At 51.8% G+C, this 18438-nt stretch overlaps 1 protein-coding gene across 2 annotated transcripts in view; it reads left to right on the top strand.

The window, feature by feature from the left end:
- Nucleotides 1–2485: 2485 nt before the first annotated feature.
- Nucleotides 2486–18438, top strand: part of Ntn1 (netrin 1) — a 198744-nt gene continuing 182791 nt past the window's right edge. Inside the window, exons 1-2 of one of the 2 annotated variants that reach the window (XM_006246568.5) lie at nt 2486–2615; nt 16802–17883. In XM_006246568.5, coding sequence (XP_006246630.1) covers nt 16866–17883 — 1018 coding nt within the window. In that variant the 5' untranslated portion in view covers nt 2486–2615; nt 16802–16865. Of the gene's footprint in view, nt 2616–16020; nt 16401–16801; nt 17884–18438 lie in introns of those variants that run through there. The other variant, NM_053731.3, reaches the window with a different exon arrangement.

The raw sequence follows: 18438 nt of genomic DNA, 5'->3' as shown, positions 1-18438 counted from the left end.
GATTCCTAGACAGTGTGGGCAGAACAGGGCCACTGCAACCACAGAGAGGGGTGGAGATGAAGGGAGAACAAGGGACTCATTCAAACCATTAGGAATGGAAGTAGCAACAACACTATAAAGTTCTCGAATTTTCTATGTAGGCCAAGCTGGCCTCAAACCCACAGAGATCTACCTGCTTCTGCCTCCTGGATGGGGGATATGTATTCCAACATATTCTGCTCTGCTCTTCTCTTCTCTTCCCTTCCTCCTTCCTCTCCTCCTCCTCCTCCTCCTCTCCCTCCTCTTCCTCCTTCCTCTTTGTCTGTCTCTGTGTCTCTGTCTCTCTCTGTCTCTGTGTCTCTGTCTCTCTCTGTCTCTGTCTCTCTCTGTGTCTCTGTCTCTGTCTCTGTCTCTCTCTGTCTCTCTCTCTCTGACAGGGGTCTGTTTTGTGACTGGAGAAATGGCTCAGTGGTTGCAGCCACTTGTTGTTCTTGCAAAGGACCAGTTTGCGTCCTAGGTGCCACATGGTGGCTCACAAATATCTGTTAACTTCATTTTTTTTCTTTTTTTTTGGAGCTGGGGACCGAACCTAGGGCCTTTCGCTTGCTAGGCAAGCGCTCTACCACTGAGCTAAATCTCCAGCCCCATCTGTTAACTTCAATTCCAGGTGATATGATGCCTTCTTCTGGCCCCATGGGCACCAGGCACATACATGGTGCATATATGTACATGCAGGCAGAACACTCATACACATAAAATAGAAGAATATTTTTTAAGAAGCAAAAAGTGAGGGGGGGGCAGAGAGGTGGCTAAGTAGTTAAAAAGCGGTTACTGCTCTTGAAGAGGACTTGGATTCAGGGCCCAGCATCCACATTTGAACCAGGTCTAGGATTTCCAATACCCTCCCTGGCCTCCAAGAAAACTGCAGGCATGCAGTATACCTACAGACAAGCAGGCACCTTACATACACATAAATTGTGTGTGTGTGTGTGTGTGTGTGTGTGTGTGTGTGTGTGTGTGTGTAACAAAGAAAGCAGCGCTGAGGAGGCTGAGGTAGGAAGAGTCCCACGAGCCTCAGGTCGGCCTGAACTACATAATGAGTTCCAGGCAGGAATGTCTGCAACTAAAGCCGAAGACGGTGATCCAATAACTGGTAACAGAGAACCATGCCTTGTTAAGCTTACTGGTCCCCTGCTATGTTTTAGTCCCAGAGAACAGCAAAGGCGTCAACTTCCGTCTGGTTTGTTGCTAACAGCATCCCTACTGTGTAATGTGAGTGAAAGACTGAGGCTTCAGTATCCTACATCTAACCAGGGGCCTGGGAATAGAGGCCTCAGAACACTTCTGAGAAGTGTGAAGGCTCAAAAAGTCATCAGAGGTACAGTGGTGTGACCTCTGATTCCTCAGCTCTGGGAGCTGAGGCAGGCGGAGTTACAGTCAAACTGGAGCTACATTGCAAGACCTGTTTGGAAAAAGAATAAACACTGGTCTCCGTGATGTGAACCATTAATCCCAGCACTGGGGGGAGGCATAGGTAAGTGGATCTCTGTGAGTCTGAAGCAAGTCTGATTTACATACGTTTGGAGCTCTAAACCAGCCAGGGTTACAAACTGAGAACCTGCCACAAACAAACAAACAAACAAACAAACAAACAAACACGAACAACACAAGGCTCACTACCAAATGCCTCTCACCCAAGGTTAGTCACAGCAGCATTTCAAGGGTATGAGAAACTAATCAAAATACAGGGCTCGGAACAAGAGAGCCTGCTACGCAAAAGGAATGTCAGTCAATAACGAAGACCAAAAAAAAAAAAAAAAAGTTAATAATGCAGTATGAAGTGTCAGTGAATAACTATTGATTAAGAAGGCCCACGATGTAAAATTTTAATAATAGCCTGAACTCAAATTCTAGGTTAGCTCTGCAGCGTTTTTTTTCTGGTGCAAGGGTCCGATGTGAGCCGCCAGAGGTATCCACAGGTCTTAGAGAAAGGTCAGCGGAAAGGTGTGGCGCACTCTAGAGAAAGGTGGAGCGTCTTCCTCCTCCTCTCAGAAGACCTTAAATCCCGCTCTCTGAGGTGTAAATGACCCATTTCCAAGAGTTAATGGAGACAATTCTCCATCTCCTTAGTCAGTTAAATGGTAATTGCTGGAAGAAGATCAGCTAGCCACCTTGCATCAAGGTTCACTTAGCTTCACTTGAAGGGAGGGGGAGGGTACAAATCAGTTGTCCTTGGACAAGACCCTCTGCTCGCCCATGCTTATTCCCAACTCCCGGCCAAACACTAGATTTCTTCAACTCCCAGACCAACCCATAGCTAAGGTGAGTGGCTGGTTTTCTCATGGTTTTCTCTCCGGTCCTCCTTAACTGTCAGAGCTCCTTCATGGCCTTCAATTTGGAGCTAACCTGGCAGGCAACAAGACAGGAGAGAACCATTGAGAGCTGGCATCGTGACCCGTGAGCAAAGAACCGCAAAGGGCCGGGCAGGCGTAACACCACCTGGCGGAACCTGGGGGAAGAGTCTTAAAAGAGGGCGCTCCTCCGCTCCCAGTGCAATCCAGCAGGATCTACCTAGTGCTCGCTTCCCTCCGATGCCCAGCAGTCGCGTCCTCCCAATCCCAACCCTCCCACCTCAGGTAAGTGTCACGGGCAGTGGAGTCTGCTCCGCGCTAGATATCTCTGACTGGGGCTGCGATCGGAGGGTGGCGCCCAAGTTTTTAGAAGGCCGCGGAGGGCAGCTTCAGCACGCACTGCTTGTCTGCGCGGGGTCGGAGGGGGTGGCCCTGGACTGGGGCGGTCTGAAGGCGGCCACCCGGGGCGGTGCATGGAGACAGCCGCCGGAGCGCTGCAGGAAGCACACCCGAGCCACAGCCCGGTGCACTTGGTGCGCTCTGGCAGCAGCAATGCCCGCCAGCCCCAGCCTGCTCCGGGCCGCGACCCCGGCTCTACGCCCGCCCGCCCGCCCGCCCGTTCGTCCCGCGGTCGCTCACGGTCACACCGGCAGGTCGCGCTCGGCGTCTGGCCAAGCCCGCCGGAGTCTCGCCGCGCCCGCCCCTCGGGCCACCCCTCCCGGTCCTCTGCGCGCTGCGCCCCTCTCAGTCCCCATCTCCGGCCGCTCGCTATTTTCACACCTCCCAGTGCCCCGGCCCGGGCGCCTGATTCAGTGCTTAGTAATTAATTTGGCGTTTCAGAATGGTCAGCGGGCTGGATAATGGGCGCATTCATACCCCGGGCTAATCTGAACAGAGGTGGGAAGAAAGGCTTTCACAGACAGAAAATGCCATTCGCCGAGCGCTCAAAGGGGCTGTCACTCCCAGAATAAATCGCCGCCGCGCCCGCCGGCTCCTCTGCCCATTTCCATACAGACCCGGCCCGCGCCTCGGACCCGCCGGCCTCCGCCTGCGCGCCGGGGAATCACTCGCCCAGGGCCTTCGACGGGAAAGTCGGAAAAGAGCTGGACCCAGGCTCAGGCCGAGGCGACTCTGGAAACAGGAAGCCGGGGTTAAGGGCACCGGGGACAAAGAGCTAGATTAGAAAAATCAAGTGCCAAGCTAGAAGGAGGCGCAGTTAATTTAACATGAGGATGTTAAAGCCGGGGCACTAGGATCAAAACTGGTCAAAAGCGTCGGTGGGAGCCCGAGGTCACACCGTGAGATCTTAGCTGTCCCAAATTGCGACTGGAATGAAAAGGTTGTGCAGAAACAGGGCCCGGCTGGTGCAACCCTGACCAGAGCTAGACTTTATTTCGGGGTCTCTGCAATATCTTGTCCTTCCTTCGTCCCTGGGCGGGAGGGAAAATATGAATTCACATGGCCTCTGTACAGCTCGGCCCTTCTACCTGGACCACAGAGTTCTCTCGGGGCTGGGGCTTTTTAAATGGCTTCTTAACTCAAGAGTAGAGGATTAGCCCCCACTTTGAGCCCCCCAAAGCCTTTTGGTTTGAATGTTGGGGCCTTTCCTTGGTGGTGTTCTCTGTCTTCGGGTGCAATTGGGTCCTGCGCTTCAGTGGTAGCCCTAATGCCCACAGCAGAGGTCTTGAGAGGGCTGAGCTGGCTTTCCTCCATCAAGAGAGAAGTTCCTGGGGCTTGACTTTTCTGAAGACAGGGCTGTGAGTGTCCACCAGGCTGGGTAGATTTGGCTCCTTTAGAGGCTGGACCAGCAAAGAAAGGGCTGGGAGGAAGGGGGCGGTTCTGGAAAGGCCCGGGTGTGCCCTGAGATGGAATTCCATGCCACTCACCAACTTCTGACTGGAAGTCACTCCTCCCTTCTGAGGCTCAGTTTCCTCGTTTGCAAAACAAGGGTAAATGAGATCACAGTTGGCCCCAAGTCCTGGAGACTCCGGGTAGAAGGATCCCACACACTACCCACACCTCCAGCCACCAGCCCGGAGAGCACACACCCCTGGCATCTTCCCAAGTCTTCACCAACACCTCCTTGGAGTGTTAGCAACCCCGCATGCTCTTTCAGAATAGCTCCGCCCACCCCTTGCTGCAACTGGGTACTAGACACCGACTCTCCTACAGACTGCTTTCTAAGGATCTCTGGGTCTCGGGGAGGGCATTGTCAGAACGCCACATTAATTTATTTAAATGTTTATACACCTAGGCTTTTGTTTTTATTTTTTCTCTGTGTAGCCTGCACACACTGTGTCCAGAACTTACAGCACAACTCTCGGAAGGCAGTTCTCTCCACTATGTGGTGGCCGGGGAATCAAAATAGGTCATTAGGCTTGGTGACAAGTGTTTTTATCCACTGATCCATCTCACTGGCCCAGAACACTACATTTTAAATGAACAACCCCAAAATATTGATACCAGTGGAACAGGGGTCATATTAAAGAAATGCAACCCACACTGGGCTCTTCTCACACGATCCCTCTCTTCCAGGCTCACACACTCTGATTGCTCTCCATAGCTCTTATTTGGTCAGCAAAAGTAGACTGGTGGCATAATGGTTATAGCCTACTTCTAGAAACTACTGTCAAGTCCCAAGAATTTGCAGCTAAGCAGAGCAGTAATAGATGAGCTCAGCATCCAGCTAGGTGAAAATGGCCTAAGAGGCTGACTGGACACTGAGTCCCCCAAACCAGCATGCTAACCTTACACGGCCAGCATTGCACAGACAGTAGAGCTGTGCTTGGAGGTTCTCTTAGCAAGGGAAACCTGTCCATAGCAGGGTCAGAGCAGCTAACCTCAGTAGGACCTGTGCCAGCAATAGCCCAGGTGTGAGCTATGGCCTAGAAAATGTAGCAACTGACCTTTTACCACAGTGGGCCAGAAAGACACAGGATAAGAGAGGGTTCGAGGTGGCAGAAAGGACTGAAAGAGTAGAAGGCAGTGGGCAGGGGGAGAGAAAAAACCGTTAGGAGTGGAGGGGGGCCAGGGAAGGGACAAGTCCCTATTTGTGTAAGCCATTTGTAGCTGTGGATTGTAAAACCGGGCAGGATCCTCAGGAGTAATTCATAGTGTTTGGACAAGACAAACATTGTTCTGCTTTAAACAAACCTCCAGAAAGGTCAGCTTGGTTCATCCCTTTGCTGGGAGTTGCTGAGACTATCCAGATGATGAGAAAATCAGATCTTAGGGGAGGGGGCCCAGGCAGGAGGCAGTGGTCTCCTGAACCCTTGGTATGCTGGGTGATGCTACCCAGTACAAGAAGGGAACCTTGGCTCCTGGTGAAAGAGCTTGGATCCTACCCTGGAGCCAAGGGACATTGGAGACACATCTGTGCACATCACAGATGCTGAGATTGCCAAGGAACATCCAAGTTCTTCGGCAAAGCCAAAACGTGTCAGGTCAGTGAAGAATTGATGGGAAAATAGTTCCTAGAGGAAGAACTGAATTAGACCCAATAGTCACGGTTCCAGACATGCTCCTGGATACCAAGAAATCCATGTTCCATACATGTAGACATTCTAGCTGGGCCCTTCTAAGGTCACTTAGCAAATAGTGTTTTTTTTTTTTTTTTCTTTTTTTTGTGCCTACTGTGCCAAGTTCTGTGCTAGGAGTTTAGGGTACACTAATAAGCGGCCATTCCTGGAGACTGCAGCCCAATTTATGGTCTCCAGCTCTGTCTTCCCTAAGACAATTTCACATCCAACTTCACCACCACCATAACCTTCCAAACACCTAGGTCTCTCAACGGTGAGCAGAGTGTGTCAAAAGTGTTAGCTGCCACTAGAGCCGATGGTTGTGACTGCATGACCAGTCACAGCTGCCGAGGACATTTTTTTCTTATCTACCATGTAGGTTCATTGTCTTATTAATTAATTAATAATTTACTAATTGTGTTGTCCAATATTTCTGTGAGGTCCGTTATCATTTCCCCATACATGATCTCCAATTGTCCAGGGCACTCAAGAGAGATGGTAGTGGTAGTAATGTCTTGCTAACTGGTTCTCCATGAATTAAAATGGTTAGTGCTTCTGACACTTCAAGATATCTTGACTACGATTCTGCTGTATAGGGATGACACTTAGTGCCTTGGGCTTGCTGGGCATATTAGTTACTTCTCCTGTTGCTGTGACAAATTCCCTGACCCCCCAAAAAAAATTTAAGGGAGAAAAGGCTCATTTTGGCTCACAGTTCACAGCTTACAGTTTGGGACAGCAGCAGAAGCTTAAGGAAGCTGGCCACACGGCTTCCATAGTCAAGAAACAGAGAGACAAATGCTTGTGCTCGGCTCACTTTAAAAAACACAGTCCAGGATCTTAGCCTAGGGAATGGTGCCCCTCACAGTGGACACGTCTTCCTGCTTCCATTAATCTAATCAGTATAATCCCTCACACACCTCAGCGGAATCCCTTCTCCCAGGTGATTCTAGTTCTCAACAAGTTGACAATTGAAATTAATCAACCTTCTAGGCGAGAACTTTGTCACTGAGCTTTACCCCTCAGCCTCTTGATACCCATAGAAGAAAGGGAACAAGGAAGGACCGAAAAGGGGGTTTCTATCCTTATTTTTTCTAGAGGAAGCCTGTGCTTAGGAAGGTGAAGTGCTTTGCCCAGAATCACAGGATGTTAATGCAGGTGCACAATTGTGGGTCAGCTGACCACCCACGGAGTCCCTGTGAGACCCCATAAGCCAGGTGCTCAGCCTCAGGCGTGGCAGTGGCCTTCTAGGCTGAGCTAGAGCCATCAGCTGTGTGTAGTCTCTGGCATCATTCTGGGGCTGGCATGGTGGTCTTGCTGATGTCAGCTTCTGTCGTGAGGAAAGGGCTCCCTCCTGCCCCTCCACCAATCCTAGTTTCCTTTGACACCTTATTATGGTTGAAATGTCCATGTACTTACCCAATCTGTTTGGAATCAGTGATCCGTGTCTGTTCTCCTGTACTGCCTGCTGGAGTCAAGTCTCTAGATTTTTCTCCATGTGATGTATAAACCCGTAATACCTCATTTTACTGACGTTTGGGAAAAGTTAAGTGGTTCCATATAATTGAATTTTGTGGCTAACAGAAGCTTACACCTTTAAGCATAGTGACTTTCTAATGTCATCATTCTTCAATAAAAAGAACTAGTTTCCCCATCAAAATCATGATCTACCCCCTTCCTCCCCCACCATGCCTATATTAGCAGTGTAGAGAGGAGCAGGTGTTCTCAGGGTGGGGTTGGATGGGTAACCCACAAGCCATTCAATGACTTAGAGTCACCTTTTAGGAATATCAGTGTTGAACTCATTTGCTCAGTCTCCTTGGCCTTAGTTTCCTTCTTTGTAATCTGGGGAGCAGGCAGGGACAGGGTGGGGACACTAGAAGAGGCACTAAAGCCTGCCACTGACTTGACACAGTGACACTCTTGGGAACTCTGGCCTGCATCCCCAGGTTGGCCTGTGATATATTCTCCTGTTTGCTCAGTGTATCGCCAGCCCAGCAGTTACTAGTCATCAAGGATCCTCCTCCGGGAGTTCTCTGACCCCTGGAAGAATAGAGGGTTTCTGACCCCAGATTATAAACACTCAAAGTCCCTCCTAACCAGAGTCTCTTGCAGAGTTCTTTCTCCTCCCCCACACCCCCCACCCCCGGAGCTGGGGACCGAACCCAGGGCCTTGCGCTTGCTAGGCAAGCGCTCTACCACTGAGCTAAATCCCCCACCCCGTAGAGTTCTTTCTAATGCCAAAGTCACCATTCATTCACTTGGGAAAGGGTTCCGGATCAGGAAGGATGCAACAACCCAGAAGCTCAAAAGAACTCAGCACTGAGAGGAGATTAGGCACAGTAAGAGGAGACCACTGCCTAGACAGTCATGTGTGAACACCTGAGTGGTACCGGTTCCTTTTTGTTTCTTGTCTTTACCACAAGCCTTGCTTTCTTTTAAATTGGGATGGGGGGGGGGCACTTATGTCACATAGGTCTAAATTTCAAGTAGATGAGAATAGGGGTGGGTAGTGATGCAGCATGTATGTGTGCATGTGTGCATGTGTGCATTCGTGGAGGGAACCCACTGGCATTTAGAGGCCAGGGGCCAGAGACACTAAATGCTTTGTAGAGGGCAAGACTACAGGCACCTGTGGGTGAAGTCTGTTCTTAAGAAAACAGTTTGTATTGAACCTTGAAGAAATACTTTCCCCATCTTAGCTAATAACCTTCCATTCTTTTCCAAATTACTTGTGCCCCAATACACCTGTCTGTGTCCTGTGTCCACCCCCACAGGATGTTTGTCTAGGCATCATCTCTGAGGTGGCATCGCTCCAGGGTCATCTCTAAGCCAGCAGGTCTCAGCCAGGGCACCTTCTCCTTCCGCCGTAAATGTTAATGAGTGGAATCCCAGCCCTAAGCTCACCGCCCCCCCACAAGTTTCTCCACCCTGGACCTGTCCTTTCATTTGCACCCTTTGTTTCCTTCCTCAGGGAGGATCTCCCATCCATGACAAAGCCTCCCCCACTGTGACCCAGTTTCTTTATTTTAGGAGGACCTAGGGTGGGATCTTGTCAAAAGTGTTTTTGCAAATGAAAATAAATGGCATCTGCTGGCTTCTCTTATCCACATGCACTTCCCTCCTTCAAAGAGCCCTGGTAGATGAAAGGATTGGGTGGATTTGGGATTTGTACTGATTTCTGTGCCCAACTTAACTCCAGAATCCTCAACCAAGAAGCCTGCACAAGGTGGGGCTTGACCTAGAGATGCAAGCAAAGGACCCTGAGTAAAGGAGGAATCCCCAGAACCCTGAACATCACACAGGCCTGTTGCTTATGTTCTAACTTCCTCCCCAGCACCCTCCAGGGACCTGCAAGTCCCTTGAGCAGTACCCATGTAGTCAGACTGGTAAGCCAGACTCCAGAAGGCTCAACATGAAAGGACACCCCCAATTCTTCCAGGCTGAGAGATCTGGCAAGTAGATCTGAGGGTTGCAATTATTAAAAACAAGACAGGCTGGGGCTTGGGTGTAGCACTATTCTAGCATGTGTGAGTCCTTACATTAGATCCCAAACACACACACACACACACACACACACACACACACACACACACACACAATCACATGAACACACTCTCACATGAACACACTCTCACATGAACACACTCTCACATGAACACACTCTCACATGAACACACTCACACACACACTCTCACACACACACTCACATACACACACACTCACATACACACACAAACACACTCACACACACAAACACACACTCACACACACACACACATACACACACACACAAAAAGCCTATCATATATGAAACGTCCTCACTTTTCAAAGCCCTATATTAGGCCTATAAAAACCAGGTGTGGTTCCTTTCATTTCGAAGTGATTAATTAAAGTGATTCTCCTATGGGTAGAGCAACTTGTTTAAAATTACACCAAATGCAAATTGGTGAGCAGGAATCAAGCCTTAGCCTAAACCAACTTCTTTGAATTTTTCAAGGGAACATGATGAGTTTAGAGAGGCCAGATGCCTCACATTGCCTCTGATTACAATTTCTGATCCCTGTTGGGGTCCCAGGAGCCAGGTCCCCTAGGTCTGTCTTCTTACCTGCAGCAGAGAGGTGCTCAAAAGTCCAGTGGATTCAGGCCAAAACTCACACTTCTGGTAGACCTCAAGCTCTTCTCTCTTCTCTCAGAATTGAGGCCTTGATAGTCTCACCTTGTCCATAGGTGCTAACAGCTCCACACTCTGGTATCAGGCTTTTTCCTTTTTGAGACAGGGTTTCCTCTATGTAGTCTTGGCTGTCCTGGAACTCACTCTGTAAGTAGACCAGGTCAACCTCTAACTCACAGGGATCCTCCTGCCTCTGCCTCCCACACACTGGGATTAAAGGCATGAGTCACCACTGTCCAACTCAGACTTTTTAAATTAAAATTTATTTAGTTAATTTTGTGTGTATGAAGGTTTTGCCTGCATGCATGTCAATGTCCCATGTGTGTGCCTGGTGCCCATGGAGTTCAGAAGTGGGAGATGGATCTCTTAGAGCTGGGGTTACAGATGGTTGTAAGCTATCATGTGGGTGCTGGGGACTGAACCTGGGTTCTCTGGAAGAGCATCAAGGGCCCTTAACCACCAAGGCATCTCTCCAGCACCAATAAAACTATTTTAGTTCCAACATCTGCTCCTGTCCTTACCCACGATGGGTTAGTTATAGCCCTTTAAAGTAGAAATAATGAAACCCTAACTTACATCTACAAAGATGACAAACTCGAGACTGCCCATGGGCTCATGAGAGAACTGTGCACCCAGTAGGCAATGGCATATGCTTGGCTTCAAGTAGGGCTGTGTGCTGGGGTGGATAGCTCAGTGGTAGAGTGCTGACTTAGCATGCATAAGATCCTGGGCTTTATCCCAAACACTGAAATAAAAAACTATTATGAAGTGATAAACGCATAAGACAGAGAGAGCTCTTGGGCATTTAGGAGATGGAGGCCACTCAGCTCCCTCCTCTAGGGTCTGTTCTGCCTCCTGGCCCTTTTCCTCCTAGGCCCTTAGCCCTGGCTCTCTGTGCCCCATCTCTTGGCGATATCCTTTGAGTTTTCATCCTGCGCACTAACTGATCTTCCCAGTCAGATGCTGCTCCACAGCCCATCCTCCTTGGGGACCCCACTCCTGCAGTATTCTTTCTGCTCCAAACTACATATGGTTGATGCTCAAGGCAGGGCCAGCTACACTCCCTCCGTCTTTATTAGAGCAACATCAGGAACAAACCCCAAAGGTGCCTGCTTCTTTAAAACCAGCATCACAAGGCTGTCCTGTTTCTAACACTTCTTCCAAAGCCACTCTAGGCCTGTACCAATTCTTACCTGCTTCTAAGGCACTTATGGAGACACTTGAGATTCCCTCAGCCTGATGCTGGCCGTGGGTGTCTTTCTAACATAAATAACACCTTGACCTCCTTGTCTTTAAGTCATTGTTCCTTCCAGGCATTCCCCCACCCCTTGCTAGTCCTCCTGGGCCTTATCATCCCCCAGGGGCCGTGTCCACCTGTGGAGCCCTGAGCTCTGGCATCCAATTTTGGATTTCGGCCTTCTCAGTAACCTCCCACCATGTTTCTTCTTTGTCTTCCCGAATCCTCTCCTTAGCTCTGTCCAGAAGAAGTCTCAGAGAGGGCAGAATGAGCCTTAGCAGCCCTTTTTCGAAGCGGAGGTAACCGGGCAACCGCTTTAAATGTCATTGCTTCGAATTCCTTGATGCTGCAATTGAAATAACTACATATAGTTCTTGGCCAAGTCATCGTGCAGCACAGCTGTCTTTTAAGGTTTACGGGGTGGTGGGGTGGTGGGGGTGGGGCTGCAGAAGCTGCATTTACGTATGTGTCCCAGGACTGTGGGGGCTATTATCTACTGCCTCTCTTAAAAATGATCCACAAGCTCAGTGGGCTCTTTATTCTTCCCAGCAAGCCATTGTCTTTATCTTGGGGAACAAGAACATAATGCAGTCCCAGTGCCCTCAAACCTCCGGTGTGATGGCCCTTCCCCCACTCTCAGCTGATGCTGTCACTTCCTATTTCATTGAAACCTGGGAAGCTTTCGGGCCACCTGACTGATCACAATGCCACCTCTCCTGCGGGCTCCTTTCTGTCATGTAAGGCATGCTCCGAATAGCCCTATCTTATAAACAATGAAGCCCCAGGCCTGCCCTCCTCCCATATCACCTTCCTGCTAGGCCCTGCTCTCTTTCCTACCGCTTGTCAACACGCTTACTGGAAGCTGTCCGCACTCCGCTATCTCTCCTTTCTCACCTCGCTTTCACTCCACAACCTAAGCGGACTGGCTTGTGTCCTCACCACTCCACAGCAATGCCCTGTCAAGGTCACCATCGGCTTTTCCCCTCCAGAGCTATCGTGACCTTCAAGGCGAGGGACGGTGATCACTGCACCTCATTCCTTTACAGCACCCTTGCTCATCAGTTGCTGGGACACCTGAGTCCCCAGATTCTTCTCCTCAGCCCACTCCTAAGTTTCCACGTTGTCCCCTTCTCCCTTTCCTAGCTTGTTTCATCTTTGAGCTTTTGCAGGTAGGGCAGGCCGTAAGCCCGGGATGGTGGCTCCTCCCTCCTAATGCATTCCTTGCAGAAACACCTGGGAATTTGCTTTCTCACCCAAGAGCTCCTCTGTTGTTTTGAACTCATTTGTACCCTGGATCCCGCTGCTCAGAGCCCGACATGCCTTCCTGGGGTGTATTTATAACCCCCACTTGGAGAAGGAACACTTGGACATCTGTTTTGTTCATTTGTCTCCTCAAAAGGCAGCAAGCTTCAGAAAGGGACATTGACAACTGAAGAGTGCACTGGGAGAGACTGCAGGCTGGTCAGAAATCCAAGTTCCATGAAATCACGGAAAGAAAGAAATGGGACCATTTTGCCTAGGAGAGGTGGGGGTGGGGATGGGGATGGGGGTGGATTTTTGAATAAAGGTAAAGAAAGAAGTTTTGGTATATTCCAGAAGATGCAGACCTCTTAGATTGCAGCTTGAGGACTGTCTTACCTAGTAGGAAAAACTAAAGATCAAGTTAAGCTTTAAATGACCATGGTATATATAAGTAAAAAGCACTGTCTCCCCGCTCCCTGCTAAAGCCCACTAGTCTAGCACTGCAGAAAAACCACACACCGTGGAGGGTAATTTCAAACTCACTGTCTCTCAGACTTGCTGTCTCACAAGCTCTACCGAAAGCTCTCTGCAGAAACAGCGAGGCAAAAACTCTGAACTTTCGTCTTTTGGCTACTCCAAGATGTACCGAGTTCGGGGAGCTGAGCACCCCAATTTGTCCCTTTTCAACCCCCACACCCGCACAGAATGTGTTTTCCTGGCTTGTTTTGGTGCGGTGCCATCCACCAATATGCAGGGGCGATCAGAGCGTCTGCCCCAGGAGCTCACTGCTCTGACTATTACGGGGACGTTTGCTCATTACCTCATACTGTGTTCCCTTTATGAGGCCCCCCAGGAGAAATTCCTGTCTGATTTTAGTACCAAGCAGAGTTGTAATTCTCTTGAGCAATAGCTCTGTTTTTATCTCGCGGACACTGGGAATTGTGTGAGGGACATGGTCTTCTTTTCATTTTGGCTGCAGGAAAGCTTAGAAACAAATTGGTCGCCCACCCACAGGAGGCGAATAGGCCATCCCAGGGTGAGTTTTGGCATCATTCCCTCGTCTACTTCGTCTCCCCCTTGCCTTTTTCTCTACTAGCTTCCCTTCCTATTGTACTATAGAAAATTGAGAGCATATCAGCAGAGATAAGTCAAAATCACGAGTCATTTCCCTTTCAGGACATAACCACCATTAACAATGTCTCCTAAGGAACACTTAGAAAAATAGAAATGACATTGGATTGTGCATGTTTTTTCAATTTGCTTTTCCAAGGCCACAAAACTCTTTCCACGGAATTAAACGTTCTTGAAGTAATTAAAATTTTCTGTGTCTCTTCAACAATTTAGTACTGATAAACTCATGCTTTTTTTTTTTAACCTACCATATGGCTGGCTCTCTGCATATGTGTTTATTCATTCATGGAGTATTAGCAATTGAATCAGGGGCCTTCTGCATGCTAGGCAAGCATCTCCCAGAAAGCTACACCCCGGCCCTGGGTCGATGTGTATTTACAGCAGGTTGTTTGAGTTGCTATGTAATGGCACTGTGTAAGCATATGTACTGTAAGTTGCAATATTCCTGTGTGTCAACTCATTTGATGCTCATGGTCCTATGAGGTAGAGACATTGGTATCCCCCTTTTATAGGCTGAGGAAGATGCAAAGACTTGCCAGGGCCACACGGCAGAGGCATTAGTTGGATCTAGTCACTCTGGCTCCAAACTGTGTTCTTCCAAGTGCTCTGTCTCCTCCCAGCATGACTGGGATGTCAAAGTCCACGATGGTTAAACATTTCTTTCAGTCCCTTCCACCTCATTTCTGATTTATGTTATTTTGCCATGTTTTAAGTACCCTTGTAACTCACCTGCAGTCCTTTCTACCACAAAGGCAAGGCATAAATAAACAGCACAAAGTGGTAAACGACGTAAACAGGCAAAGCTAAAACACAACCCCAGGGACCAAGGGTGAGTCCAGACTGTCCCTACAGTGACATGGATTTATTTCCTTGGGCTGTGGCTGGCTTGCCTCCCTGGAAGAGCTGGCTTGGGTGGCCAGCTCTCAGGAAGACCAGGAAGAAGGGCCTTCGTCCAAGCAGAATGAGCTGGGCCAGCCCATCCCTGAGGCCCTTTCTTAGGTTCTCAGAGTCTATGAAAGTGGAAGGAGCAGAATGAGGCAGGCGATAGAGCTAACAATTGAAGCAAGGAAGCCATTGGGCCAGAACCTGGAGTGGAGTTTTTTTCATCCAGGTCTGTTACTGAATCACATTTTAAATGAGAAAGAAACTTAACAGAAACTATGTTTCAAGCTCAAAGCTCGGTAGATTCTCACCTCTGAACTCTGGCTGTGGCTGCAAGACAGCCAGAGGTTACCATTCTGGCCCACAGTCCTTTTGTTAAGGCAATAGAGACCGGGGCCAGAGGCTGGGTGGCCTGAGGACACCTCATGAGACTGTAATTGGGTGAGATTATCCATTAGACAAATGTGGCAAGAAAGCTCAGGTTTCTTTGAGATGGGTTATGTTCCCCATGCTGGCCTTGAACCCCTGGGCTTAAGATAGCTCAAGCCTTGGCCTCCAGTGTAGCTGAAATGGCAAGAAGACACCACCCACAGGGGAACACTACTGCCTCAGGCTATGAGCCTAGATTTGATTTTTCTAGTAGCCAGGAGATTTGGGGAAGTTATCCCTAGCTCCTGAGACCTCAACGTCCTTAACTGAAAAGTGGAGTCAATTGGTACTATGTAAAGCAATTGTGAGACTCTCCCTAGGGATACTTAAACAAAAACACAGGATCTAAGAGGTGCCAAGTCAGCTTCAGGGGACCTAGGGAGGACTGAAGAGGCCCCATCTCTGAAGTTCAGGACAGACCTGAGAAGGCTACCATCCAGGTGCATCCAAGCTTCTTGGCCTTTAGCCTCGAGTCTACACCACAGCTTCCAGGCCTAAGAGGAAATTTTGTTTCTTACAGATGGGCCTAAGGCAGTGGCATCTCTGTGAGGTTTAGGCGCTGTCTCTTGTCACCACCATCCCCCTAGAGCCTAGGGGCAAGAGTAAACAGCAGAGAGTTCACATCCCTTTCCAGTTCCCCTTCCTCATGCCTCCGGGGCCGAGTGCCCATAGGGGCAAGGCCCTGTGCGCGGTGCCACCGGGGCCACCAGGCTGGGTTAGGGGAAGGCTGGACCTCGGCGAAGAAAAGAAAACAAACACAGATGTGTTTGGCTGGGACCGGGAGGGAGAAAGCCGTTCTCGCCCCCACCCCACCCCCACAGGGTGCGCGCCGGCCCTGCCCCCTCTCCGGGGTTTTCCCGGGCGCTCCTCTCGCTTTCTCTTTGTCTCTGCTGTTCTTTCTCTGGCTCCCAGGTTCCCACCCGCTCGCTCTCGCCCTCTGGAGCATCCCGGGCCCGTTGGCTTTAACTTTCTTCTTCTCGGGGTTAAAACTTTGCTCGCGAGCGGGCGGCTGCTTGCCGACGTTATTGGCCGGCGCCCCGCCCGGCGGCCCCGCCCCCGCGCTCCCCTCCGCCCCCCACTCCTAGCGCGAGTGGTGGCGGCGGCGGCAGCGGCAGCGGCGGGCGGCGGCGGCGGAGCCTTCAGGGGCGTGCGTGCGTGTGTGAGTGCGCGCCAGCGAGCGTGAGTGTGTGTGTGCGCCCCGGGCGCGGGCAGGGCAACACTCGGACCGCGGCGGGAGCCGGGCGGCTGCGTCGTCACTCAGTAGGAAGAGGCGGCGGCGGTGGCGGCCGGGGCCGGGGCTAGGGCAGCGGCGGCCGTGCGGGGCATGGAGCTGGCAAGCCCGCGTTGAGACAGGACGCTCCTGCTAGCGGCCAGCGAGAGGCTCTCTGCGGTCCGGCGCGCGGGCTCCCCGGCTGGGGCCAGGCAAACTTTTCTTTCTCTTTTGCCATCACTTAGAGGTAAAGTCTCCAACGCGGAGTGCCAAGCTGGGACGCGACTGGGGAGGGGGTATTTATGAAGGACCCCAGGTGGCGGGAGAAAGGGACCCCATGCGGGATTGGGGAACCTGGATCCCTGCTGCGCCGGAGACTTAGGGGCATAGCTGCGGATGAGCAGACGGGCGCGGGCATACTCCTTGGTTGGCCGGGAGGCCAAGGAAGCCGGGAGGAAGGGGCGCGTGCGGTACAGGCTTGGAGGCCCCTGCGCTCGGGATATCCCGGGATTTTGGGGTAGTGAAGCGGGTAATCTCGGGGTTGGTGTCCCGGGGAGCGGGACACACGCCCGTCACTCTACCGAGGGTTGTTGGGCGCGGGGCGGGCTGGCTGCTGGCTGGCTGAGCGCAGCTCCTCTTTCTCCGCAGGCGTCTGGTGCGGCGGGCGAACCGACTCCTCGGCGCGGCGCGGCCGGGGCAAGCTGGCCACGGCATGATGCGCGCTGTGTGGGAGGCGCTGGCGGCGCTGGCGGCGGTGGCGTGCCTGGTGGGCGCGGTGCGCGGCGGGCCCGGGCTTAGCATGTTCGCCGGCCAGGCGGCGCAGCCTGATCCTTGCTCGGATGAGAACGGGCACCCACGCCGCTGCATCCCGGACTTTGTCAACGCGGCTTTCGGCAAGGACGTGCGCGTGTCCAGCACCTGCGGCCGGCCCCCGGCGCGCTACTGCGTGGTGAGCGAGCGTGGCGAGGAGCGGCTGCGCTCCTGTCACCTCTGCAACTCTTCCGATCCCAAGAAAGCGCATCCGCCCGCCTTCCTCACCGACCTCAACAATCCGCACAACCTGACGTGCTGGCAGTCTGAGAACTACCTGCAGTTCCCGCACAACGTTACGCTCACTCTGTCGCTCGGCAAGAAGTTTGAGGTGACCTATGTGAGCCTGCAATTCTGCTCGCCCCGGCCAGAGTCCATGGCCATCTACAAGTCCATGGACTACGGGCGCACGTGGGTGCCCTTCCAATTCTATTCCACTCAGTGCCGCAAAATGTACAACCGGCCGCACCGCGCGCCCATCACTAAGCAGAACGAGCAGGAGGCGGTGTGCACCGACTCGCACACCGACATGCGCCCGCTCTCCGGCGGGCTGATCGCTTTCAGCACGCTGGACGGGCGGCCCTCGGCGCACGACTTCGACAACTCGCCGGTGCTGCAGGACTGGGTCACCGCCACAGACATCCGCGTGGCTTTCAGCCGCCTGCACACGTTTGGCGACGAGAACGAAGATGACTCGGAGCTGGCTCGCGACTCCTATTACTATGCAGTATCTGACCTGCAGGTTGGCGGCCGCTGCAAGTGCAATGGCCACGCGGCGCGTTGCGTGCGCGACCGAGACGACAGTCTGGTGTGTGACTGTAGGCACAACACGGCCGGCCCTGAATGCGACCGTTGCAAGCCCTTCCACTACGATCGGCCCTGGCAGCGCGCCACGGCTCGCGAGGCCAACGAGTGCGTGGGTGAGTGGGGCGCCGCGGCGCCGGGGGCGGTGGGTGGAGACGCGGGCGGGGGCTCCTGGACCTTGCAGCAGCGGATTCTCCCGAATTCGAGCATCGCGGGATTGTGGGTTTCGGGGACCTTAAAATTGCTACGGGACGCGCGTTCCGAGACGTATGGGACCTGGGAGGGGTGAGATTAGAGCGGTCTGCTCGGTCGGCCAACACTAGTGTGTTGCATCCTCTCACCCACTTCGAAGCCAAGAGGCGGCTGGTGAAGTGCCCCCGGAGGTCGGGGGTGGAGGGAGTGGTTTGGAGAAAATTTGCCGACAGGTCTTTCTAATCCCAGATCCAAACGGAAACACATTCACTGCCTTCCTCTCAGTTTGCTTAGTGCCTGGGGTTCACCTCCGCCCATCCCCCTTTCCTAAACTGCAGCTGGGCGCGCGGTTGGGGACCAGGGACGTTCCAGAGCTTCTCCCACGAATCCCTTGGGAGAAGGCAGAGAGCTCTTTGCAGCTTGGGACCAATTGGGTACCAAGCAAATGCCACTCTTGCACCTTCCAATTCTCTTTTTAT

This window comes from Rattus norvegicus, chromosome 10, assembly GCF_036323735.1.
Source record: "Rattus norvegicus strain BN/NHsdMcwi chromosome 10, GRCr8, whole genome shotgun sequence".
In the NCBI taxonomy this organism is placed as follows: domain Eukaryota; kingdom Metazoa; phylum Chordata; class Mammalia; order Rodentia; family Muridae; genus Rattus; species Rattus norvegicus.
The sequence above is the reverse complement of the archived record's forward strand: the minus strand, read 5'-3'. Positions and strand labels throughout refer to the sequence as shown.